Source organism: Phasianus colchicus, chromosome 12 (assembly GCF_987193195.1).
Source record: "Phasianus colchicus chromosome 12, bPhaCol1.hap1.1, whole genome shotgun sequence".
Classification (NCBI taxonomy): Eukaryota; Metazoa; Chordata; class Aves; order Galliformes; family Phasianidae; genus Phasianus; species Phasianus colchicus.
Window position 1 is genome coordinate 2298340 of NC_143447.1, and position 26753 is coordinate 2325092.

Consider the following 26753-nt stretch of genomic DNA (forward strand, 5'->3'; position numbering starts at 1 on the left):
CAAAGATGTCAAAGCAATACAGCTTCCCTCCTGGTCCAGGCTTCAGCCAGGTCATGGCTGCCCTTACTACACATAAGAGCAACTGTGGGAGGACAAAGAAGCCAGCTGGTGCTCTGAGGTGTGCCCTGTAACCATCCATAAGCAAACAATGCACAGCTGCCTCCAAGAGGCCTGCCAGCTCCACTGTGTGATGGGTGCCCTGGGAGGCAGGGGGACAATCCCCCAAAAGCACACAGGAAAAGATGCAGGGCTGACAGGATGAGAGGGAGCAGAATGGAACAGAGGACAAAACCCCTCAGCAGGCATGAGGGTAGAAAATGAGAACAAGAGGTTAAAGGGATGGCAGAAGGAAACACCCACAGATCAGACTGTGTACTTGCTTTCTTCAGGCAAGAAGAACCCGAAAGCTATCAATAACTTGTTGGGGAGATGAACCCACAGCCAGTGAGGTGGAGCAAAGGATTAATTCTACCCTGAGCTGAATTTCAGCCCCCATTGTCCCACCTTCTTATCTGGGATACAGGACCACGAAGCACTTTTCTAGCACATACTGATTCTCCTCCACACCTCCACAAGGATGCAGCCAAGGCAGCTGGTTGTCACAGGGCTTGAATGTAGTAGAGCGAACACTAATTTTCCTTGGTGCTTTCTTATAAGGAAATGCTGTTCCCCAGCCCAGCTGTCTCAGCCAGCTACCAAATCCCAGGGGACTGAGTACCTGCAGACCCCCCACACCTATGCCAGCCCTGGTTAAAACACCCTGCAGCACCCCCACCGAAAGCTGGGAGAATTACATGAGATGTAATTCTTCATCACATTGACTTAATCCAAGTAGGTAATACTCACCCTTAGCAGGTTCCAGAAGAGGAAAAAGCACCCACTGATGGTTTTGATGCATCCTCATTTCCTTTTGTTCATTCTAGGCTAACAGCTTCTGTACTTCCACCATTCCATGACAATGGGGCAGGCTGTTCTGGGCTTCCAACCTGAGAGGGAGGAAACAGCAACCCCACTATGAGCCCCTGGGGTTCATAGCTCCTGGCTGGCAGAGCTGGGAGGTTCAGATGTGTTCTGGAAAGCCATGATCTGACTTGGGCCCCCCCATTTAGGACTCCCCACCCACAGAGAGGGTGAGAGGATTCCCCCAGGGGGTGACTGCATGCCTGACAGCTCCATCCCACCCAGCATCCTCCAGACCCCGCATCCCAGCCTCCTTGTGCCTGAGGAGCACACCAGGCCCCACTTCTCCTCCGTGGGCACCGTCTCCATGGGAACAGCATCCACTTCATTTGGCCAACCTCTGTGCTGCTGCTGCGGAGGCGGCTTCCCTGCCTCTCTCTCTCTCTCACACTGGGCTTTCCCCGCAGCTGCTGCGAGGCAGAGCCCCGGTCACGCTCTGCTCCCATCCATCTCCTGTCTGCAGTCAGGGCTTGGAGCCTCGTGACCAAAATAAATGAATCTGCACTGAGGAGCTGCCAGAGAAACCTTCTCTGGGAGCTCTGCACCTCACCCAGATCCCATCTGTCTGCCAGCACCGCTCAGCCCCAAGGGCTGCCCCGTGTTACCCAGTCTGAGGGTGTCACTGCTGTCCCCCACCCTTCAGAAGGCTCTCAGCCCTGCCCAGCCTGGGCAGTAGGACCATCTCACCTGGGCTCCTCCCCTCCTTTCTGCCTGCTCCAGTTAAGGTGTCTGCCTGGCCCTGCAGCCCTTCCAATATCCCCATGCCACAGTGACCCAGCCACGGGTGCTCCCAAGGCTGATTCCCCCCCCAGTTCCCTACAGCATTTGCTAGCCTTCCTTGCCCACAGACACTCAGCGTGCTTCTTCCCAGCCTGGCTGATACAGAGCCTGTAGCATTTCCACCCATCTCTCATGCTGTAATGCTGCAGCATGCTCAGTAGCACAGAGCTTGCTGAACTGAGACCATCTTAGCTCTCCCCAGGACTGCTATCAGGATGGAAAGGAAAACCCTGGAGTACAACCAGCACCTGCCACACAACCCGAGCCCCAGGCCTGCTAGAATAGAGGGACCCCAAGGACAGCCATGCAGCTACCAGCGTACTATGGCACCTCCCAGACTCTCAGTCCAACCACATCCTCAGGGCCACCTCCAGAGCACAGCCAGGGCCCACTCTCTACCTGCTCGTAACAAAGGTTAGCACCCCCCAGGAGGTGGGCTTTACCTGGTAACCACCCCCCAGATCTCCCCACTGCTCTTACCTTGCCAGGTGTGTGAGAAGTAGGCTCCAGCCCCTCCTCCAGGCTCCCCAGGTGTTTCCCCATCACCCTCACCTTCCCAGCTGCAAAGCATTATGTAAGCCAGCAAGGAGCTCCAGTGCAATAAAGGCTGGGACAGAAGCAACCCTTTCCAGACAGAGTTGGTTTAGGCACTGAGACAGAGAAAAACCCAACAAGCAAACAACAGCATGACACCAAAATAGAGGTGGATGGATGCTGTGTTCCCAGTGCTTGCATCTCCTGGGCTTTCAGGGAGCTTGACTTCCCAGGACTGATTCCCACTAATTGAACCAAACCCTGTAAGGTGGTTTTGCTGGAGGAGGAAAACTGTGTGTGTGCCATGTGTCCATGCACCAGTGCCAGTCTCTCTGTTGGTCTCTGGGCCATCTGCATCTCCCATACACACCCACTACACATTTCTCTGGGATTATGCTCACACTCAAGCCTTTTCTGCAGAGAAAATTAAAAGCTCCAGGTTAAGCATCTTTCCAAATCATCTCTTTGCCACCACAGCCTCTTTCGGAGCACAAATCTTACACTGACCTGAATGAGTTACAAGAGGGGCCTGCAGCAGCATGGAAAAGGTTAACAACCCATCAGGGACACCGTCCTGCCTGGCAGCACAGCCAGGAGCTGCAGGCGTGGCTCAGGCCAGCAGCATGAACGCCCAGCCTCTGCAGAGAGGAGCTGACAGTGACGGGTGTGCACAGGGACAGAGCTGACAGCATCCCTTGGCCACAGCAGGAGACTGGTGTGGGTGGATGGGGCAGCAGGGAGCCAGCAGCAGGCCTGGGGAGGACCCTGGCTGTGACCTGCTGTGAGCCACCCACGCTGGCTCTGCCTGCCATGGAGCTGGAGGGAAAGAGCTGAGTGTGGGCGAGCCCCAGCCGTTCCCATCACAGCTGAAGAAAGCAGGTGTATAAAAAACAAAAGGGGGAGGAGGAGGGAAGGAATGACCCAGAAGAGCTGTCTAATTTGCAGCACAGCCATAGAGAACAGCTTCCCAGAAATGAGAAGGTGTTGAGATGCTGTTAACATCTTCCTGCCCAGCACAGCCCAGCAGCTGCAGGCATTCCCTCTAGGGTACACGTAGCCAGGGATCATGGGGGGGATGGTGGGCCAGGCAGGCACAAGAGGGCACTAGGGGAAGTCCTGTGGAGGCCTGCCATTTGCTGGGCTCCCACTCCAACACATCAAGCTGTTGCCTCTCCTCCACTGACACAGAAGAGCAGCCACCTCTCCTGGGAGATTTCAGTCCGTGTCTTTTCTAATCAACTTCCTGCTCACAGGTGGACCTGAGCAGAACAGTCATCACCAGTGATTAGGGTCAGCTGGTAGCTGGAGGCTGAAAGGCAGCTGGTTTGCAATGACTCCTTAACAAGAGTTAAAAAAAAAAAAAATAATCAATCTACCTTCCTGCAGATGTAAGTGGCAAAACCTAGTTAGGATTTTTCCTTTGTCACAGATAGATTGTACCACACTCAGCCCCATGAATATCACCACTTAGTGCAGACATGGCCAACACACAGCCCACATTTGGCCCAGCACTCCTTACTCATGGCATCACTTTGTGGCATTATGTATGTGTGCAAACAGCTGTTTTGAAGGATGAAGTACAGGAGGACTAAGATCTCATAAAAAAAGAAATCTACTTTGCACTTTGAGAACTCACTAAGAATTGCAGCAATGCCACTGAAACAAATTGATGCATGACTTTCACAAAAACAAAGTCAAATTTCCCACTAGCTTTATGCTTTTGTTACTCTTTTCAATATAATTAAAAACCATTAACAATTAAAATAAGTTTTGTTACTTTAAATACATAGTGTATACTTAAAGAGGGCTGCTCCAAAAGTAGTGCCTTCTGTTTAACAGCGTTAGCCCATGATGTCAGAGGTGGATGCTGGTGGTACAGCAGTGCAGGCTGAACTTTGCACTGATGTCCCATTCCATGGTGTTGCTGTGTGACAGATGGCAGCAGAGGGGCACTGACAGACTGGCACCTGACGTGGAAGTGCAGATAGAGGAAGGGTGTGTCCATTGAATTCCTCTGTGCAGACAAAAATGGCACCCATTGACGTTCATCAATGCTTACTGAATGTTTGTAGAGACCAAACAGTGGATGTCAGCAGACCAGGGCTGGGTTGGTGTGTTTCAACAGTGCCAGTGGGTCACCTCCACTGGCACAAGTGTTTATGAGTGCAGCATGCAGCTCCTGTTCATTGCTGGCAAAAATGCACAGCTAGTGGTGGTGACTGTGTTGACAAGTAGTGTTTTGTGGCTGAGAATTTGCTCAAACAGCATTACTGAGTTATTCGTATCTGCTGCCATTTCCATGGAAATAAATAGGAGGCATTACTTTTGGAGTGACCTACACACACACACAGCCCAGGCAAACCAAGGTTGGACACTCATGACCTAAGGCAAAAGTAGGACTCAGGCAGATGTTCAGCATGCTGGAAATTGTAAACAAAAACAAAAGGAATTACTTTAAAGGCCAAAACCCAACGTATATACATTTGTAATGCTATAATGGCAGGGTGGCAAAGTTTGTGGCTGCAGCAAATGAGAACAAGCCCAAATGCAGCAGCCACAGAAATAAAGGAAAAGAGCTGCTTACCTTTAGAAGGTTCCAAATAGGCAGGAATCTCCAGCAAGAGATGTCCTCATGTCTACTACCAACCCCTAAATGAGGTCTGGGAAGGGGTGGATCCACCCCTTCCGGTCACTCAGGTGGATTGCATGTACCTGTGCTCCCCTGGGTTGGCCCTGCCTTCCCACCACGTGCTCAATCACTGCTTCAGGCTGTGGCTTAGCATTTCTACTACAATAATATACATGGGTGAAAATTCACCTCCTCTTTTTCACCAGCAGGAAAAAAGGCAGCAAGTAGGGGGCGATTTGTGTGAAGATGCCTCCATGGGTCTGTGTGAAGTTGCACCAGCAAGCAGATCTCCAGCAAAAAGAAGTGGTGCTCAGCTGAGCCTCAAGGCCAGGACCTTGGTGTGTCCCAGCTTCTCCACTTTGGTCCAACTTGGCAGGACTTTGTTTGGCTTCAATCTCCATGGGAGATGCAGCCAAGGAACAGCAATCCCACCTTCTGCAGTGCCCTACAGCCTGGCATGGAGTGTCCTGCCAAGGCTTAGCATCTTTCTTCCCTTCTTCTGGGTGAACCTATCAAGGGCTTGGAGAGGTGGCTGCTATCTGGCAGTGCTGGGCAGGGAGAATTACCTGCAAGGGAAAGCTCCTGTCTCATCAGGACCTGGGCCCACACTGATGCCAGCAGCTGCTGTCTCCAGCTCAGCAGTGGTGAAGCTACAGCACTGCCTTCACCTATGGGAAGCAGAAACTCCTGGTCAGCTTTTTGGGCCAAGGAAGGTCCCCAGCACTTCAGCACCAGAGTGAGAGTGAAAACCCCATCTCCAGTGTGCACAACTCCACCTCCAGGCTTTCTGGAGACACACTGCTCTGGGATTCTCCTGCAATGGTTATGGCTGGAGGACAATGTTGAGCAAAGAGGCCTGCTGAGGTCCTGTTAGGTTGGTGTCCACCTTTTTGTGCTCAACAAACCTCATCACCTCACTGGTAGGAACAACTAGCAAAGAGCTTGCAAAGAGGAAGAGAAACCTCACTTCCATGTGCTGAGTCTCAGGCTGCTTCTCAATGCAGCTTTGGCATCACTGTTCTCCCCGGCCAAGGCTGGCTGGTGCAAAGGCACAGGAAGGTGAAAAGGAAGGAAAGCACTGTTGGGAAAAGGGCTGCTCCAATCTTCCCATTGTCCCTATTATCTCTCCTGGGGTTAAAGAGGTATAAATTTGGGATCCCTCACCTCTGTCCCATAACCAGTGACTGCCTGCTGTTCCCCAGGAAGAAGAACTCTCCCTGCTTGGGAGAGTTTGTGGGACAAGGCTGAAATTCCCAGCCCTGGACAAACTGCTACTGGGAAAATGGAGAAACCTCAAGAGATGAAGATCCTGTCATTTCCTGCACTAAAGCCCTCATGCTGGGTCTTCACAAGGCACTGCAATGGAGGTAGCAGTAAACAGGAGGTGGAGGGACTGCCCTGTTGGTAGAAGGGTGACTTGGCTCTGGTACCTGAACAGTTTGTTCCTGACAGCCAGTGCATATCATGAAATCCCAGTGCTGTCTTGAAACATGTCAGTAAGACAAGGAGGCGTCAATGCAAATGCTAAACCAGTCAAGCCCCTCCAAGTGTGCTGTTGAACAACGAAGGATTCTTAAATCACTATGGACAGTGGAACCAGACTTTGCTCAGGGAGAAGCTGTCTGATCCGTCCACATTGCCCATCGTCACCCACACTGCCAGGAGCAGTGACATGGCTACTACCTGTGTTTGCTTGAGGCAAACTTCAGCTTCATTAGCCAAGCCATGTCACTGACACCTCCAGCGTCTGACTTTGTGTGAGGACTATGATGCTACTGTGTTACTGTAGCCTGTTCTGCTTCCAGGAGAAAGGCAAAACAAAGTATTTTACTTGCTCCATTCATTGCAGCTCCAGGACAACTGACCTTCTGGGGTAGAGCCATCTGGTTTCAAGGGAATGGCATAATGGCATTTTTTGGTGAAAATGTTTGGTTTGCTCTTTCTTCATCAGTGCTGCTCAATTACATGCAGACAAGGTCAGGGGATTGATAGAGGGAGATCAACAGGGTCTCCAATTTTCCTGTACCGGATGCAGGAGAGAAGAGGAGCATCCTGCTTTGACTGTGCCTTCGCTGCACCACATCAGTGGAAGTGTGAGTGTCTGAGCATCCTTCTCTGCAAAACACTGACTTCATTTACAGCCTTTGGGCTAAACACAACCATTGGATGAGAAGGTACCAAGGAAACGAGATTTTAGAGAAGGTAAACTTTAGAGAAGGTAAAATGCATGTGAGCCTATTGGGAAGGTGCAGGGAGCATGACGTCCAGCTGCATTTCAGTGCCATGGGCTGTAGGGCAGACTCCAGCAGCTGGGCTGCTCTGCTGTGTGTTTTCTTGGCACTGAAGAAAGGGCATGAGGCCTGGTGTGAGTTACTGACCCACATAACCAATTTTGAGCACATTTTCTAGACTGGGTTTGGACAAAGACTCAAAAAGGATCTCAATGAAAGCTAAGGGTTGAGGCTACTTTTACCTTCCAAAAATACCTCAGGTCCTGACCCTGGCATCATCATCCAGCATAGCTTGAGACGTGGAAATGGTACTTTCTTTATCCAGTTTTTTGTCTGCCTCTTGTGATAGTCCCTATTCCAAGCTGTTAACTTCTACATCCTGCAGTAAAGCTCCTTAAGCCCTTCTCTAGGGATCACAAAATCAGCCAGAGATTCCAGACCTGTCAGCAACATGTATGAATTTCATACATGTTTAGCAAAACAACTGCCAGGTTGCTCCTTCACACTGTTAAGAAGCTTAGAAATGTTACAGTCAGTGGCTTAACATGCACTTTGTACAGGAACGTTTGAGGTGGAGAGGTGGCAGCTGGTAAACACCACTGAAGTTGTGAAAACATCACGAAAGCACAGACAGGAAGTGAGAAAATTCCTTGGTCTCTGTCCAATAGGATGGAGAGGGCTGAGATGGAGAGGGCTGAAATTCCACACAAGGCTTTTTTCTTCTTTAAATCTCGTCTCATGTTTGCCTGAATTTCCACACTTAAAGCAGACAGCAAGTCAGAGAGATGGCTTTTTTACTTTTTTATTTACTAAGGTTTTTATTGTGTTTCATATTGCAAACCCCACCCCTTGAACTCTTCCCCCCCTCCCTCCCCAACCCCAAAATAAAACAAAAAATAACAATAATAATTAATATAGTTCCACCTACTGAGACAAGCCTAGTGTTGACTGGGGTCCAGTCGGAGTAACTCAATATTGGCTACTGCACCACTAAGAACTGGAAAATCAAACAACACCCCCGTGAAAATTCAAGCAAAGGAACCCAACTGAACAAAGGATGTTCACCAGACTGGTGGATGGAACGCACGGCTACCAGAGACAGCCCTCAGGGTGTTTCTGTGCCCCTCCATTTGTCTGAGTGTCCACAGGGGTTGTTGAGATTCAAGTACCTATGCAGCAGTCACAGGACAGTCATACATGAGGGCTTGGCATCGCTGGGCTGAAGACCTTTCCCACTTGCTTGCACTAGATTCCCCAGACCCAAACAGCTTAGCTCCCAACCTCTCGAGACGTTCGTTCTAGGGGGCCCTCTAGTATATGGGGAAAAAGGTTGTTAAAACAAACAGAATGCTTAAAAGGACGCTGTGAGTCTTCCTCTAGGAACTCCTACCTCTGAAACTATGAGAGGGTCTGCGAGTCTGCTTCAATTCCATCAATTTGATTCTCTTTCCAGATGAGCCTGTACATATTTTGGAAAAGCAGGATCTACGTGTTATAATTATCACCTGCCAATCAGTCCTACAGGAGGGTCAAAACAGACATTTTAAAACTAGGATATATATATATATATATATATAAATATGTGTGTGTGTGTGTGCGTGCTTACACATGTGCATAAATAGACTACATATGTGTATGACTGTACACTACATATATATAAAAGCATGTGTGTATATATAGATATCTATATAAAAATCTATACACACACACACAAACACACACACACCCCTCCCGCCACACACACTCACACATACATACTTGTATGTAGCTAGTAGAAAAAAACATTTCTAGAGTTCCCCTGACCCTTTAAGGAAGACCAAAGCTGATTACATCTGAATTCTGAGCCACCGAAGCACGTTGAAGCAGGAGTGCCCAGTAATGCCTGCAGCAACATTCAAGATACAGGCACGTGTCGAGAGTTTTGCAAACAATTCGGTATAAAAATCAACTGTCAGCCAGTGTTTTTGGGGAGAGGAGGTAAGATGAGGGGTTCTATGGGCCTGTATCGATACTGTGATAGATTTTTTGGCACTGCTGCAGGAAGGTCTGCTTTCCCTCTGTGGGCTGGAGGGACTCCAAGATAGCTGGGGACAGAGGGGAGCTGGACAAGTGTTTCTAACAAGTGTTAGAAAAGTTGAGCACCTGACTGTTTACAGTGAGGTGGATGGAGACACCTCTTGGCCTTGGGAAAAAACAAAAGAGAAAGAAAGAATTGAAAGGAAAATAAAAAGAGAGAAAAGGAGACATTTGCTCTAGAGGTAAAGGCTGTCGCTTCTCACTGCTGTGTGCACCCAAAGGCACCTTCCTGTCTTCAACCCGTTTTGACTGCCTTAAATCAGGGGAGCCCAAAAAATTCCAGCTCAAGGTGCCTGCCAGCCCCCAGATGTGTCCAGTGATGCTGCAACTGCAGGGCGAGACCAACGCCAATCAGGTGCAGGCTGTTATTGCTGGTGAAATCAAGCAAAAGATTTCAATTCCCCCACCAGAGGAGAAGCACGGACCATGGCTGGCCAGATTTCTGGTTTAATCCGTTTTAATGGTACAAACGTATTTGCAAATCTGGAGGGTTCTTGGCTGGGCACTGCTATAGCCCTCAGTGCCTCCAAGCTCAAACTCCCCTGGGCTAAGGAAGAAGAGGGCTGGGGTGACTGCAGCCCACCTTGCAATCTTACCCTAACCAGTTCTCTTCAAAGCAGTCAGCCCATGGACACTGAGACATTAAAACGGAGAGAGGGAAGGTTAAAGTGCTGTCTCCTTCTTCACCCCTCCCCTTGCTTTGCATGCCCCGACCCGGAAGGCAGCGTGCACTGAGCTTCCAGCCATGGGGTGAGGCTGGGGCTGTTCTGCCGAGGTCAGCTGCCTGGTGTGGTGGCAGAGACAGGACTTCTCCCACAACCCACATTAGAGCATCAGCGGAATGAGACAAGCATCTGAAGTCAAGTCCGTCCATCTCCCGGTTACCTTTATCTTCTTCAGATGGAGTCCACACAAAAACTCAGCCCATCTGATATTCCGAGAGGGGACTGCATTACCGAAACTCACCCCTCTTCTTGCTTCCTCTGCAACCTGCTGATAGCAGGAGCAACCCGAGGAGGTGGCACTTCCCGATGCGCACACTGAGCCATCTGAGTCCCCCCACAGCTGGTGGCCAACCAGAACTGTTCCAAAAACACCAGCTAGGGGCCGGCCTGATGTTCCCTCCTACAGCCCACGTCAACCTTGGATCATTGTCTCAACAGGAAAACCTTTTTTGGTGGCTTCTATGGCTGATCATTCACGTGTTTTCCAGCTCAGGCACACGCCCTGTCTGTGCGTTACCTCGTTGGATTAAATTTGCTCGTATCCTTTTGTTCCATGTATTAAAATATTCTATAAAATCAAGTGACCAAAAATCTATAGCTCTAAGAATACCTGGTTATCTTCTTTTTTTGTCATTTTTCCATGTGTTTTTTTTTTGTTTGTTTGTTTGTTTCTAATCACAGTTAAACCTAAACAAAAGAAATGGAGGGGAAGGGGGGGGGGGGAAAAAAAAGAGGGAAAAAATAAGAAAGGAAAAAAGTGATTCATGAAAGTCTAATCAGGAACCGAACTGCACGGCTGACGTTACCAGCTCTCGGAAGGAGTCCTCACAAATTGGAGGGCAGTTTGGATCTGACAGGCTCCAGATCCCCTGTGAGCACTATGGACTCTTTCCGCCCACCAGCAGTCAGAGAAGCGGCGCCTGCAGCGCTGGCCCCAAACACCAGCGGGTGCGGTAAAGAACCTGAGGACATCTGACGTGGTAAAGTCACACGCCCAGGAATTGAGCTACAAGGCTTCCCGAGAAGTCCAGTCCCTCCTCCGGGAAAAGGAGAGAAGCTGGAAACAGATTCTCTAGAGGAATGAGAACTTTGGCTCAGTGTCTGAGCCAGCTCTTGGGGCAAGGATGGCTGGGAAGCAGAAATCAACTTGATGTCCTGGTTCAAGCGTCCTGGTGGCACGGGCGGCGTGCTCTTGGACTGCAGGATCTGCGGAGGGGGGCTGGCGGTCTGAGGCAGGAGCAGAGAGCCGTGAGAGCCCGAGGCCCCGAGCAGGCCACACTGAAAAGTTCTTGTTGCCACTGGGCTCTGAGTAGGAGGACTAAGGCCAGAAGGGGTGTAACAGGGAGAGGCGACGCCAGGCTGCTGTAGAGGAGACGCGGAGGCAAAAGGGGATCGTTCTTGGTGGAGCTGGGCTATCGTTCCAGTTAGAGACCCTAATGCACTTGGCTGTGTTTGGCAAAGGCCCGAGGACGGCCCAGCAGAGGCCTGTGCCAGCTGGCTTAGGCTGGAGGATGGAGAGTTGGAAGAAGGAGGGGGCTGGAAGTGATTAATTCCCCCCAAAGTTCCACCGCCCGAGAGCTGCTGTAACTGTCCCCCCTGCAGCGGTCTTGTGGAGGGCTGGAACTGGTTGAGGAGGCTGGGGGGGGAATTGGATGAGAGCTGGGTGAGCGATGTTGATGGAGAGCCGGCTGCGGCCTGCTGGAAGTGCCCAAATCCACTGCTGGAAAGGGAGGGCTGCCGCTGCAGCTGCTGCTGCTGCTGCTGCAAGGGCTGTGCTGTCCCCAGGGGTGAGCCAGAAGGTGCCTGCTGCAGCTGGCTCAGCCCCGCTGACGACGCACCGCTCGGTCCCTGCTGCCCAGAGCCCGCGGGAGGGGATCCCACCTGGAACTGCCCCAAGCCGGCAGCGGCCGAATACCCAGCGAGCTGCTGGATGTGGTAGGAAGAGGACGAAGGGGTTTCTGCTCCCGGGGTGTGCAGCTGGGACGGGGTGCTGGAGGGAGAGCCAACAGCGGAAGGCCCGGTCGACGGGATCAGGGACTGAAGCCTTTTCAGCTGTCTCGGGGTCTGGCTGGACTGCTGTCCCAAGGAACCCAAGACGGACACGGGGGGACGGAAGATGGCCGTCGGGAGGCGCGGGTGGTGGGTCAGGGCAATAGCAACGGAAGTGGTGGCGGCTGCGGCTTGCAGGGGGGCCTGGATGAGCGGGGTCCAAATGACGGGGGTGGGGGTGGAGGCGGCGGCGGCGGCGGCGGCCTGGACGTTGTGAGCACAGTGTGCCATCTCCCTGTCGTGCTGCACGATCTGCTGGATGATCTCATTCTCTTGGTAGTTGAAAACCCCCGAATTGAGGTCATGCTGGACTTTATGGAGCAGAATGGAATTTTTCTTACCTGGAGAGAAAGTGAAGAGAGAAAGAGTCATTCTCATATGTCAGAGCAGGGGAGGCTTCCTGCCAGACCTTCCTCAAATTGTTGGCACCGTCTCTGCTGTCATTATGGGAGCTGGGTACAGTCTCTGAGCTCCAGCAACAAGATGATAAACATTATATCTTCTGCTTTTGTGGGATGATCAGCAGACTTTGCGATCCCACAGAACACAGCCTTAGTTAGACAGTAGAGTCAGTTTTTAGAAGTGGGGCAGACCAGCAGCAAAGCTTATGAACCCACGAGTTACTCACCTGGCATCTAAATGCCCATTTATAGAAAAAGAGCAGAAAAACAAGATTAATTCTTGTGTTTGCAAAGCTACACCTCACAAATGCAAGTTCACTGAAGTCTCCTAAGTCTTCAGCTACTCCCTACAGATATCTTTTCCTCCTATACCTCATGCATCAAACATTTTTTTCTAGCTGAAATGAAACCTCTTTACGAAGAAGGGACAGAAGAACTTTACATGCTGGCCCAAATGAGAGCCCTCAGACACGCAGCTACCATCTTATTTGGCTGTGCCCTTCTAGCCCCAACTTTCTGGAAACTGCAGGCTAGCAAACTTCATGTTCCAGCTGGACTTTCTAGCCTGCAGCAAAATATTAGCTCAGCACTTTGCCTTTTCAATGGGCTGGAAAATGTGGCGTAATGAGTTTGCCTGGCCTGAGCGTGCACCTGGCACTGCAGGGATGAACTCCCCTGGACTGCAGCAAGGGATGAGATGCTGCCAGTGATGCCCTTTCACCAGAGCGCAAATGCCTTCTCAAAGGACAGGATTTCTGACATGGTTATGCACTCTGTTTAACAGCTTTTGTATCTGTGTTCTCATAACAGTCTGTGCACTGGTTGCTGTGCCAGCATTGATTTACAAGGTGCTGGTTTGAGTGATTTACTTACAAAACCAGTGTGGATTAGATCCTCTCCTCTTGCCTTTTCAAGAGTCCTCTACCCTAACAGCATGTGCCGGTTTGGATCGATGATAGCACCTTCCTAGGGGCTTCCTTTTCACTTTTGTTAACTGAAGTTGTTTGAAAATATCCTTAATAAAGGGCTCAGCCTAGCAAGTCATGTGCACGCATGCAAATATGCCCCCTGGTCTGCCTGCTTGCATGCATGCAGCTCATTTCTGCAGCTGAAGCTTGGGGGTGCGTGGAGAAGGGTGACCCCTGGATGAGGCACAAGCCAACCGGGGTCAGATCAAAAGCTGAATTAACACTCTTCTTATCCTCAGGCCCCTCACCCATTTGTAAAACTCTGCTTGGATTCAAATTTCTGCTGGTTCTGATCTCCTCTATTTCCTGTAAAGGACCAGGACAAGCAGACAGCACCTTGCCAGATGCTGGGATCTTGGAAGGGCCTCTTTTCCTGTACTTTAATCCCCAATTAAAAGCTATGTATTGATGACACCCAGACTGTTAGATTTTTTTTACCGTCTGATGCAAATTTGCTGTCTGTATCAGGTAAAAGACTTACTGCTGAAAGATGTGCCTCTTACTGTAGTCAAAATAAAACATCTGGCAGCGAAGGACTTGAGCAACATTCAGAGGAGTGCAACTGGTGTTCTGGGGTCCTAGAAAGCAACTTCGAAATGAGGGAAACTTGAATGTAACTAGCTGAGTTCCAAATCTATCAGGAGGAAAAGGTGGAGCAATTGGAGAAATAAGGAGATAATTCTAAAGTACAAGGAAGATACTTGTCACTACCATGTTTAATGCTAGGAAAGCACACACTGCAGTGTTTTAGTTCTAGAGTCTAGCTACAAAGCTTGAAGAGATGCAGAAAATATCCACAAACAAGGCTTGTTTGTGGGTAAGTTCTATATACTCAGCTTTTCTCAGAGAAGAGGCGACTTGATACTGATATATAGGGAGCTTCACAGATAATGGAAGCTGATAAGAACTGTTCCCTTCAGCTACAGAAACACCTAACAGATGCTGTGATCTTAGACAAGCCCAGAAAAAAAAAAAATAGATAAGCAACAATCTAATAGGAATTGTAGTTAAGCATTGGAAGAGCATATTACAGGTTTTTCCTTCGCTGTACTTTTTAAAATCAAGAGTTTATCCCTTTATATAAGCTATGTGAAAGTGCTCTGCAATTGTTCAGAGCAGGTGAAGCCTGAAAGCTACAGGTTCCTGGTCAGCCCTTCCAGTGGGCTGAACTGCAGCATAAAACCAAATCAAAACGCTGACAGGATTTTCATTCTGGTCCTCAACCCGTGTGTTTGGGAGCTGCGTGCTGTGTGCTGTGCCATGGGATGCTTGATGTTTTAGTGTTTTATCTCCTGCTGATGACTCCCTCCAAAAGAACAGTAAGGCATACAGTCAGGCACATATCCTAGAGAAAGACAGCAGCCTTGCAAAGACACAATCCTCAAGGTAAACAGTAATCAGAGTTCCTAATGTCATTACAGGGGCTGGAGAGACTGCACTGGAAGTGCTTGTGTAGGACATGTGTGCAAACGGGCTTCATTGTGTAGCAGGCTGGAGCAGCCAGCAGCAAATATCCCCTTAACAGGGCCTGATTCCATTTGCCATTCAGGTAGCCTGTCACACCAGAGGAGTATGAATGTCACCTTTAAAATTCAGAGCAGCTTTGCAGTGAATGAAGTGGAAGGTCACACCGTACACACACGGTGCTTTCCAGGCAGCAGCTTCTAGAATCACAAACCTGCTCCCAAACAAATTAGATCACAAAGAGCTGCTTAAACAGAAACAGAAATGCTAACTGTTCCAACTCTGGGGAAGAAGAGCAACCCATCTAAATAAATTGACAAGGCCGGAGAAAGTCTGGCTGGCACTTGAGATAAAGAACAATTCAGACTGCAGGTTTGTAATCATTTGCTTTCTGGATTTGAAGGTACAAATCCCAGCATGGGCAATCTGCAGCTAGCTTGCACAACTGCAAGGTCAGGATGTGGATGGGAGACGGCATGCTGAGTTCAAACCAGACAGGCAAAAAACTGCCCTTCCTCTCCTGATAACAGACCGAAGAAGAACCAGGCTGAAGAGGAGGAACAGCAGCTTCAATACCAGCAACTGCTCTGCGCTTCCATCCTCGCACCTCGTCTCGCTCTTTTAATTCCATGTCACCTGTCTTTGGCTTCCGACTTGCTTGTCTGTGCTTCAATAGCCTGCAATTTCCAGCGCTGCCCTCAATTCAAACGAGAACCCATAGTGATGTTAATCAGAGCTGCACGGATGAATTGAGAGGACTGATGTTTTCATAACTGGAGCTCCAGCAGCAGACGCTGGTTTCCTTGGCAGAGCACTAAATGGGGAGTATGTGCACATTTTCCAAACGCACACGCTACTTACTGGAAAATGAGTTGATCAAAGCTCAATTTGTGTCAAATTGATAAAACAACTCCAGCAAAAACCTTGGAATGTTTATTTTTGTTAATTTTTAAACAGGATGTCTCGGTTTTCCTTTGAAATCGCATTTTACCATTTTCCTGAGCGCAACTTGAATTTATTAACTGTTTCATTACATTAATTTTTCCTTTTCTGTTTTGCCAAGAGACTCAAATTTCTGCTGCAGAAAGTCACTGAAAATGTTCCTTCAATTACTGAAGGGAAAAAGGAAGTTTTCAAAATCATTTTCCAAAAACTGGTTAGCAGACTGAAAAATTAATTGCTTTCGCCGTTCTAATTAATTGCATCACTCACGTGTAGCTTCCATACCCCGATACAAGTCTGATCAGTTGCTACTGGAGAAAAGCCCTCCTTGCAGCCAGCACCAGATTACAACAGGCACACAGCAGCGCCCTGCTGGGATAAAACATTTTCCTGGCAGGCCTGACTCAAGTCCTGCACAAAATACACAGCAGCAGCAGAATGAGGCAGTAGAAGTGAATTTGCTCCGAATGATGGTTCTGAGATTATTTCTGCTCCCCATCTTATTTATCAATTTACTTCAATTCCAAATTTGTTTCCCCCCCTCCGGATTTATTGTCACTGCACCTGCCTCAAAAGGAGAGCAGAAAAGTCAGCAATCAGAGAACTGAAGTGCTGATTAGTTTGGCTCTGTGTCACCCTAATTAAAATGGTGTCCTGCAACTCACTGCTACACTTAGTGAACCACAAGACAGCCCTGTGTTCTTGCTAAACCAGTGAGAGGTTTCGCTGGGAGGGAGGAAGGGACTCCTGCTTCCCTCATCATAGAAGCACAGAGCCTATATATTACAGGAGTTTCTCCTTCTGTACAGTTTATCCCACAGGAATTAAGTGCTGAGCAGAGTCTAAGGTAACAAAACAAACAGCCCACCCATGCATTTCTCCTCAGCTTCCAAGACGAATTTAATAAGATTCTGAAGAAAGCTGCAATTTCAATTTATAGCATGTTGTTGATGTACTCCACGAACTGGAAATTCAGTAAAATTTTTGTTTTGGATATGTGCAAATGTAAGGAATGTTTCCTTTGGAGCCCATTGGCGTACCTAGGCCAACCTGAGACTTGAAGTTTTCAGGTTTCCCTTACAGGAAAATGTGCCTTTTCTGAAGAGATCTTTTTCTTTTCCTGGCTGGATCACATCTTTGCAGCTCACTCTGGTTGCAGAGCCGCGCTCACATCTGGACCCGGGTCTTCTGAGGTGAGGAGCTGCTGCATGAATACTGTCACACATCTGTCTCTAGAAGTCTCATCTGCTTTTACGGGAGAAAAGCACTGCTTTTTACCTTTCCCTGCCATATGCTGCTTTGTGCTTCTCGTGGAGCAGGCAGTTACATTTCTCTAAGCAGATTCTGCCTCAGAGCATTTAATCTGTTTAATACGCCCATGGACATTTTAGAAGCTCAGATCCTTTTCACCCAGAGTCACAACCTGTGCTAACACGAGCTCTTGGAAGGAAGTTCCCTAACCTCAGCATACCCAGGGATGCACACAGGGACAGCTTTGTCCAGTGCAGGACTCCAGGCAGGACTCGGAAGCAGAGGCCAAGTTATCTCTTAAAGAATAAAGGCACCTGTCTTGTCTTCCAGCAGCCTCTTCCATGGCTGAGCAGCCAATCTGCTGTTTCCAGTTCTCTGTCTCCTTATTTCTTCATTCCTAGCTATCCTGTACTCTGGCCCCTTACCTTCCTACTGAGGTGAGAGAAGCTGCCTTACTTGTGTCATGGGGCAAGACTCTGCTCTCCTTGCTCTCCACATACAGGGCATGTGTTGGGTGACAACCCGTGGTGGGGACAACTTCAGGAGCACAGTTAAAGCACTAAAGGACCCCCACAACTCACTTTTTTGTTCTCTTTTTACAGCTCTTAGCACAGTATGTTTTATTCTTCCCATGGTCAGACAAAAATAAATTCCTTGCTGCAGCAATGGACGAAATGCAGGAGAAAAAAAGATCTTCGGAGCCTAAGACGTGTTTGTAACAAAGCTACTGATGCTTTGAAGTGGAGGAGGGTATGTGAAATTGTGGAAACTAAGCTAATAGATGTTGCTCCCTTAATAAAGAATTGCAAAGTCAGATTTTCCTCGGCTGTAGATAGCATACAAAAGAATGGGGAGAAAGGCTCATGCAATTTCATTAAAAGAGCCAGCACTCAACAATAATTCTTCTATCAAATAATCAAAATTAGCTTTCTGTTGTTGAAATTCTGCACAGACACACAGGGGAAATTAGCTGTAGCTTTCTGTTCATTTCTCTTTTCAGTTCTGTCTAAGTCTGCTGGCTGCAGTTTAAGAATTCAGGTCACTGATTTGCTTTTTGAATTTGCATGCATTTGAAATAATCTCACTTTATTAGGCTGGCTTATGCCCCGGCCTGCTGTCAGAGTGGCTGCCCCCTGCCACTTCGGTTACTTCTTCTCCTCTTGTTACTCATACAGCTGGGTTTGGAGCACTCTGCTCAGGTCGTGGCCAGCAGCACAGCCCATGGCACAGCGCAGGGATGGAGGTGGTCGCTGCCCTCCCTTCCCACAGCTGTTTCCGTGCCCTGGGGAGTCCTGCACTGGCGCTGCGTTGGCTGCAAGGTCTCACTGCACCACTGTCTTAGGGTCTGCATAAACAGGGAAATCAGCTGGAAGAGAGGTTTCAAAATAATTCTCCACTCCCCGTGTATGTGCTCTTCCCCCGTTTGAGCCCAGCTTTCTCTCAGATGTAGGTCACCCCACGCTGAACTGCACAAACCGCCACGAGAAGGGTTCTGCTCAGAACTGAGCAGCTCCCAGAAGCAAGGCAAAGCCAGCTGGATCTCAGCAGCTTGACTCTGTGTAAGAGCATCCACAAAGGAGTTCGGGGCGCTTCACAAATCTGCTCTAGAAAGTAATTCACGTTAACCCTCCTGAGGGCCTGGCTATGTAAACACTTACAAACTGGATGTGCAGTTCCTGATGGACTGCTCTGCAGAAGTTGCCATATGTGTGCTCTTACACCGTGATAAGGCAGCACCCACCTGCATAATGAAGTTTATGTTGTGAAAGCTGTACCACCTGAAATACAGTTAATGTACAACAACACTCCCTTCTCCCTTTGTTCCCCACAAGCCTATTTGGAGTTAAACCTGTACACAGGGGTTTATTGCAGGAAAGTGCCATATGGATAGGGATATTAATTTTATCAGCACAGAGCTCTTTGTATGGGGTGGTTAGCTGAGTCTGTTGTCTTATTACCACCTAAACAAACCCCTAACTGGGTCAAATGGTATACAGTGAATAATGTTATCTGATGAATCTTATGATTGTTAAGCAAAACTTGAAATAAACTAAGTTTATGATGCTCCTCTCTCACTTCTCCCATTTATGTGCCTCTACAGAGCTCTGCAGAAAAAAAAAAAAAAGTCAAACATCGTGAATAGCCATGAAAGGGTGTAAGAACTGTGCAATTCTGAACACAGTGTTTGTTACTTATTGCTGCAGAGTGAAGTCAGAGCCATCTTCTCCTCAAGTGGCAGGAGTGCTTGTATCCGAAGCCAAAGCTTCTGCACTCAATTCTCTGTGCCCTGCTGGAGCTGACAGCTGTGACAGGGACAGATTCTGGAAGGCTCTGGACTGATGACATTCTGGAACTGTTTTCTGTTATCTGGTGGCAGGTAGCTTCCAGGCTGCCCTCGAAGCAGGAAAAGTCCCCTAAGTTTAGAGGTGTGGTTGGTAAGTAGGTCGTACTTCACATCATTTAACAGAGGGTTGAGAGTATTTTAAAAGGTGTTTGAATGGGAAAATACTATCTGAGGAGGTGTTTTATTTTGATGCTGATAGCAAACAGCTGTGAGCGTGGATCTCTAAATCCAAAAGCAAGCTGGTAACTTGGGGGACCCATGGATATGGGGCACAAATATATTGCATTTCCTATCACTCCCCCCTCTTGCTTGTGCTAAAAGTCTCCTAGCTCATCAACTAACTGCCTGTGGTATCAGTGACCCAGCCCAGCAAACTCACCCTCTGCAAGGTAGACAAGGGTTGGGATCAACTGATGTGATCAAGGTTATTTACAAAGTCAAGGGCAGATCTCCTGAGATCTCATCACTGCCCCCCTTCTGTCGAGATATCTTAGGCTTTATTTTCCTTCCAGACTTGCTTGCGAAACAGCGCTTCCACATTCAGACAGGGTTGCCAGTTCACCTTAATTAAGCTGAAGTCATGTGCGCTCATTCATGGTGAGCTGCCAATCGATAGCTTTCCTTAGGCTGATGTACACTGAGTCTGGGCCTTCAATTCCAAAGAAAAAGCAATTCAGAAACTGAATTCCTGCCTAAGTTTGCACTCCTATCTTGAAGATACCTACACCAGGGCTGGACTGCATTGCCAGGTGTGGCTCACCGAGGTCATTTCAGACAGCCATCTCAAAGAAGATGAATCATACCCTAGAAATGCCTTTTTTTCTTTGCTGACTGTAAAAGTCAGATTTGGGTCTGCACATTGTACAATGGGAGAGGATTTCAGGTCAGAGAAACACACACAGCAGTATTTGAACCCCAGTTCCCTATAAACAGTCACGTTTATGGGTTTTTCAGGTGACCAGAGAGGAATCAACACAGGAAAACCTGTGTTTTCACTTGTCAAGCATCGATATCACAGCAGCTCAGTACTTGGATAATAAGTTTTCATCACCTTAGCCTTTATCAGCAACTGCAACTAAGAGACATATATATATATAGCCCTGTGAGCAAATCTGCTTGCTCATCTCACACGTGCAGATCTTTGGGGGTTAATCACCTGCATAAACAAAATTGGGACCTCAGTGTGGATGCAGAGTACACGCTGTGCTGAGCACAGACTGCTTTATTTATACACATTTCAGTCCGTTTCATGTGATCTTGCATGGCACCTGCCACAAGGGAGCAGGTAGCTAAGATGCGTTCAGGCTGGGCTCCACCTTTACTAATATTATTTTCCCTGTAGAAGAGACGAGGAACTGAGGCAGGTTGCAAAGGCACGACAAGGACAAACAGGGAATCTGTGGCAGAGCCTGGCACAGGTCCCAGACTTCTCATTCTCAGCTCACCCAGCCTAACACAGGCCAGTCCCACCTCTGTGCCGGCGGATCCCACAGTAGCAGCCATGACTTAGACAAGCAAGGTTGCAAACCCAACAGGATTTCAATTTCAACTGCAGAAGAGTGATCACGAGCTGACAAACAGGGTGCCCAGTGGAAAAGTTTGAGAACAGCTATTTTGTGGCTTGGATGACAAAGCTTTTAGAACTTCTGCCACTATAATATTTTTAACAGGCACTCTTGTGCTGTAATAACATTACGTAATAATATTTAGACTGGTACTGTGTTGCCTTAGATTTGTTTTTTAGCATCTGCAATGCCTGGAGGAAATGCAAGGCATTTTTAATCCATTAACTGAGATCCCTGGACCAAAATCCATGCAACTGGCATTCAAAACATATGCATTTCAAACCACTTGAAGTGAGATATTCCCAAAGAAATTGAAAAAAATGACGACTTCTGGCTTCAGAATGCTCTTTCAGCTCCCAGCAGCGACTTTTGTATGGATGGTAGGGAACCTCATAGCAGACATCTAGATTTAAAAATCAGAAAATAATTGTCTCCCACTATTTTTTGAACGGATGAGGGAATTCTGATCTGACAATATTCACAACCCATATTGTGTTAACTTTCAGTGAACACTGGAGTGGTTGTGTTTTACAAGTGCAAACACTTGTGAAAATCTAATTTTAAGCTTCAGTGATCACCCCAAGCCAGATTCACAGTCAGGCAGGAAGGAAACCACGCAGTTTACATAACTGACATGTCACAAACAGGGCCTGCTCACATAAGAGCATACAAAGAATCACTCACTGGAGAAAGGAACAAATCAGTTAAACACACACTGCAAAGAGTTTTACAGATTGGTCAAGAACAGGAGGAAATTTAACCCTAAATTCATCATTAATCAGTGATCAGCCTGATTTCCTCAAGTCTCCATCTTCAGGCTCTGAGCCTATGGAGAGCTATGCATGTGATTTTCAGCAGCCTGAGGAGTACTTTAAAGTCTGAAGTTACTCAAAGAGAGAGTTAAGCAGGGACACAAATCACTGCAGAATCAGGCCCTAGTCAATTCCTGGAGACTAATCCTTTCCAGTCTTTAAAGAACTCCGCAAGTGCAAAACACCTGGGAAACCTCTTCCCCAGCCACACGTGGCCCAGGCAGGATGCCAATATCAATCCCCATTAACAACAGAGGTTGGGAGGATGCATCGACGTGCTCTTCGGCAGAGCGATCAATGGAGCTGACAGCTCTCGGGGGCTGTGCCCTTCCTGCTGCTGCAGTACCCGTGTACCAGCAGGAAGCAATGGGGGCACGCAGATCAGCATGCACCTGCCTCTCTCCTTCCCCTCTGCCTAGCCACGGGCTTTCAGACTGCATTTGCTCTGCAAAGCGAATGCCTCGCTGCACCTTCAGTCAAGCAGTACTGCTCCTGTTGCTTCAAGGGGTGAGGGCTCATATTTTCATCCTCTCTGCTACTTAGCAAACTTAGATCACACTTCCAAATCCCCAGTACAGCTGCTAATCCTGTAAACATCTCCCCCGTGGTGGGATGGACTTTCTTCTCTCTGCTTTTCTGCTTCCTCACTGCAAATGCAAAATACCAGATGGACCCATCCTGGCAGTGACAGAGCCCTCTGAATCATCTCATGTCCTCAGGCTGGAACTTCTCGAAGACATGTTGTCATCTGGGCAGAAGGGAGTCAGTGAATGCACTACTGACTTGGAAGGAGGCTCCCACTTGCTTCCATCTTGAGTACAGATCCTAAGCTGAACAAGAACCAAAAGTACTGTTCTACTTCAGTTCATACTCGGCTTTTCTGTGCCTCTGTCCCTCTCCCTCAGGTCCCTTCAGCAGTCCCCTTACTTCCAGAGAGAGCCTCAGCTTAGTGCAGTATTCCTGACTTCACTAAACAGTCACATGCTGTTACACAGCTGCTGTGCTGCTGCTGGATGGCACACATTTCAGTGGAAGGTGAAGAAAAAGCTTTATTTATAAAAGGCAGGGATTTCCATGGAATCTGCCAATTTCAGTAGGAAATTGGCTCTTTAGGGAAATTCCAAAGAATGTTGAGCACAGAGGGGTGGGAAAGTGCTATGAGTATACTATTTTGCAATAGTAGAGGATGTAAAGCTAGTAACAGGCAGCTCTCGATTTAACAGGGATGGCATTAGGATTTTCCTCTGAAGCTACATGCTTTTTATGTAGTGTAGAGACTGATACATTCTCATGTCAGCAAAATGGCAAAAGGAGGGGAGGACAGTGCCAGAGCTCTGCACCAAAGGGCATGTTATTTCAGTAGCTCTGTGTCACCTTCTGACCTTATGTTGACATTTTGCAGCTGCATGTGGAAGGGAATTTCTCCTGACGGAGAAGAAAATGAGGTTCTTTTTGCTGGTTTGGAAAGCAGAGTTGTGAGAAGCAGCTCTCCCCCTTGACCATCACTTCAAGGAAGCTGTCCCACAGCAGCACACACATGGAGGTTTCCATCTGGCTAACCTTTCCTGCTTTCTTCCATGCTGAAAATGGAAAGGGCTACGTACCAAAAGGCTGCCTGCAAGGAAATGTCCTAGATGAGAGGTTTGATTCATGGTCAAGCAACATCACAAAAGCAGTTCGAACATAGTTCTGATGAAGTTGTGGGAAGGGAGTGCTGCCTTGTGCTTACAGACTTAGGAGTTGAACCAGCAAGGTTTACTCTTTGTAATATCCCTGACTCAGTGCAATCTGGAGCAGGTGGGCTTTACCTCCCCGTGTCTCAGTTTCTCTGCTGTGTAATTCCCTGCACTAATGATGACTTTTATTGTGACTTCTGGCAACTCACTTTGATCCACACTGTGAAAGGCTCACACTAGCAAGGTTATGTCTACACAGAAGCTCAAGGACTGCAGGAGGAGAAGACATACCCAGCTAGCTTCAAATTTGCTCACTTGGGAACTAGTACCATCCTAGCTGTCAGTCTTACCACCGGTTAAACACCCATGGATTTACATAATTGCACAGTGGTTTTGGGAACTTCCTAGAAGTTCTGCATCACTGCTGGCAAACAGTCTCTGCTACATTTTCCATGAATTTTAGTTATGAATGCAGCTGCGCACAGAGCAAAGGACAAGGAGCACACAACACCCTGCTCACCTGTATCTGCAGTCACGAAGAGCTTCAGGCCAGGAAGCTGAGCAGTGCTGACCATCTAAAGCTGAAGAATTTGAGATGAAGCCAAGCTGCCCCAGCCTTGGTTGTGTCTGACATTACATTTTCTAGGAGTTAGTTCAGTCTCATTTAAATAACCATGTGGTAAGGCTGTTGCCACATACACTAGGGCCTCATTAGTGGCCAAACTCTACATATTTAGCTCATAACCTTTTCCTCAAGGGTCACACTTTCTGGTTTGAAGCAGGTAATGAGATGCACAGAACACAATGTTCCCCACAAAAAAGGCCCCAGAGGCACTGCACCCCTTCATGGGCTGCCAGCTTCCTCCCTATCCCCCTCACTCCATTATCCTCCTTGCTTTCTGCGTTGTACTCAGACTTGTGCTGACCTTTTTGATTCTGAAAAGCAACGGAAATGCATGCAGCTTTAAGCAATGTATAATAAGAAACTTAAGAAGTTAGACTAGGACTCAATGCTCAGTCCACAGCTCTGCAGATATTTTGTGCATGACGTTCTTTAAATCACTTAATGTCTTCATGTTAAATTTTTTCTGGTCATGACCAACTGGTGCCCCGGTCCCTGGCTAGAAAAGGATGTTTGCAGCACAAGTTATGCCTTCCCCAGGGCAGGACAGCATCCTGACATGGGCCACTGCGAGCTACTGCAATCCAGTAATACTCTTTGGTTAACTTTAGGTGTGAGAAGTTTTTTTTGCAACTGTTCCATGTCTTTGTTTGGCTGCCTGTTTCTACAGAAGGCATGTATAGTTGGACTCTAATGGACAGCTGGACAGTTGCCTCGTGGTTGTGTTCTGCTGATGGTTTTGCACAAGAGATCAGAAAGCACACCAAGCTTTCCCTTCCCTAACAGCACTTCTTGCTTCTCCAGCTGCTTGTAAACTACGACCAGAAAAGCACTGCCCCATGAAGATGCGTTACGGTCTGCATTTCATTATGCACTGATGTACCAGAGAAGATCCTTCCTCATCAATGTAGCTGCCAGTTTTTGTCTTAAGTTTAAAAAATTAATACCATTAACCCATGCAGTAGTATCCCAGCCAGCATCTGTGTAAAAACAGGTCACACTATAACAAAGTTCTCATGCTGAGAGATGATTTCTGCAGCAGAACATTTCAATGAAGTGAATGATTTGCTTGTGGTACTTGATGGAGGTCACAGCGTGGCCTACTTTCTCTTGAACCTGGGAGGCTGTGGGTATTTCCACATTCTGAACTAAAATTCAAACTGTAGTGAATTCACCCTTGTGGGGTGGACCCTGTGGGGTCAGACTGATCTTGGAGCAGGCAGAAATGTGTATGAGAGAGAAAGAGAAGAATGAGGTTTTCACTGATCTTCTTAACTGAATGGGTATCCTTGTAAGAAGTCAGGTAAGGAAAGACAGAGCAGGATCTCTTTCAGTTTACAGCTCCAGCAAAGGAATGAAGGACCATGTCTGGGGATAGGATGCCAGGGCAGCAAGTTGAAGAAAAGAGACCTTCAAGCCTTCTACTTACCAATTCTGTCCAGCCTGTCAAGAGCCACCGTTTCAAAAGCTCGCCGCATCATGGGGTACTCTTCCAGCACCTCGTTGAAGTTGTCCACTGAGAGGGAGTAGAGCCGGCAGTAGGTGTCAGCTCGCACACTGGCTGTGCGCCGGCCACGAGTCAGCAAACAAATTTCTGGAATGAAAGACCCAGCTTGAGAACGTGGGGACACAGAGCATCAACCCCACGTGACAAAACCTGGCGCTGTTGCTCAGCAGTCCTGTCTGCCACCCGGTCCTCTCTCAAGCCGGACACAACCCACTGTACAATTTACCAGCTTTCCCTTTGCTGAAAGCAGAAACAGTAGGAATGTTCTCCATTTAAGCAATGTTCTCCATTTAAGCAATAAAATACCAGGGGGCTCAGTTGTGGCAGCTGCTACACGCACCCGCACCTCAGGGATTCCACTGATCTAATTAGCCAGTCAAGTTTTGTTATGGTGGATTATCAAAGATATCACTTGTGCATTCAGAATGGAGAAGCTGTCTTTCTCCAGCTCCTCATGGGCACTGGGAGCAGAAGGTCATGTCGTGCCCTCATTGAAGCTAATTCTCTCCCTAGATTTGCAGTAGAGGCTCTGTGCTGACCTGTGGCCTTACTGCCTGTTAATAACTGTGATCCTCATACTCAAAACATTTGTCTTTTCAAAGATGCTTGGAAGCTGCTTGCAGATCTGTCACAAGCTTACAGATAGTCAGGATGAACCAAGTTAGTGGCATTCACTCACCACTACTCTAGATGTATTTACACTGAAGTCAGGTACTCCTAGGAGGGTGTTCAGCTGGTTAGAGAACAAAAAGTTCTTGACTCCAGCAAAAACACCCCATTTGGGCATGCTCCTTGAACTTTCAGCACAGAGCTCCTGAGGCTGCTTTTCCATTGACTGAACACAGAGTCAGGGCACCTAAGACAGGCACTGAAATACCTGGTGTGACCTAAAGACAGAAGGTCTTGTCACTGACAGCATACTTCTCTGTGCTGCTGAGTGTGAATCTATCAGCACCATACTGAGGATTCACTCTGGGTCCATCCCAAGGCACTCATATAGCAGCACTACAAAGTGGTGCTTTCCTTCTTTTAGGCTGCTTTCCTAAGGAAAAGGTGCTTATAAGACATTGCTATCTTTGAATGTGTGAGGAACTGTGTGTGTATCATCCTTATTCCAGCATTCTAACTCCAAATCCCAGCAAGCAAACCCAACTTGCTAGTGATGTGCAAAATCTCTGTACCAAAGAGCCAGCAGGTGGGTGCAAACAGGTTTTCTT

At 47.9% G+C, this 26753-nt stretch overlaps 1 protein-coding gene and 1 long non-coding RNA gene across 4 annotated transcripts in view; both read right to left on the reverse strand.

Annotated features, from left to right (window-relative positions):
• Positions 1 to 8806: 8806 nt before the first annotated feature.
• The window catches only part of HCN4 (hyperpolarization activated cyclic nucleotide gated potassium channel 4), a 108978-nt gene continuing 91031 nt past the window's right edge, over positions 8807 to 26753 (reverse strand). Inside the window, exons 6-7 of one of the 3 annotated variants that reach the window (XM_090148630.1) lie at positions 25459 to 25623; positions 8807 to 12325 (exon numbers count right to left, since the gene is read on the reverse strand). In XM_090148630.1, coding sequence (XP_090004756.1) covers positions 10761 to 12325; positions 25459 to 25623 — 1730 coding nt within the window. In that variant the 3' untranslated portion in view covers positions 8807 to 10760. The remainder of the gene's footprint in view (positions 12326 to 25458; positions 25624 to 26753) is intronic. The other 2 variants (XM_090148629.1, XM_090148631.1) reach the window with 2 other exon arrangements.
• Positions 18085 to 19305, reverse strand: LOC116244526 (uncharacterized). The gene is made up of 3 exons (XR_004170212.2): positions 19203 to 19305; positions 18669 to 18751; positions 18085 to 18355 (listed from the first exon to the last, which is right to left on the reverse strand). It is a non-coding gene; the product is annotated as an uncharacterized LOC116244526 (long non-coding RNA).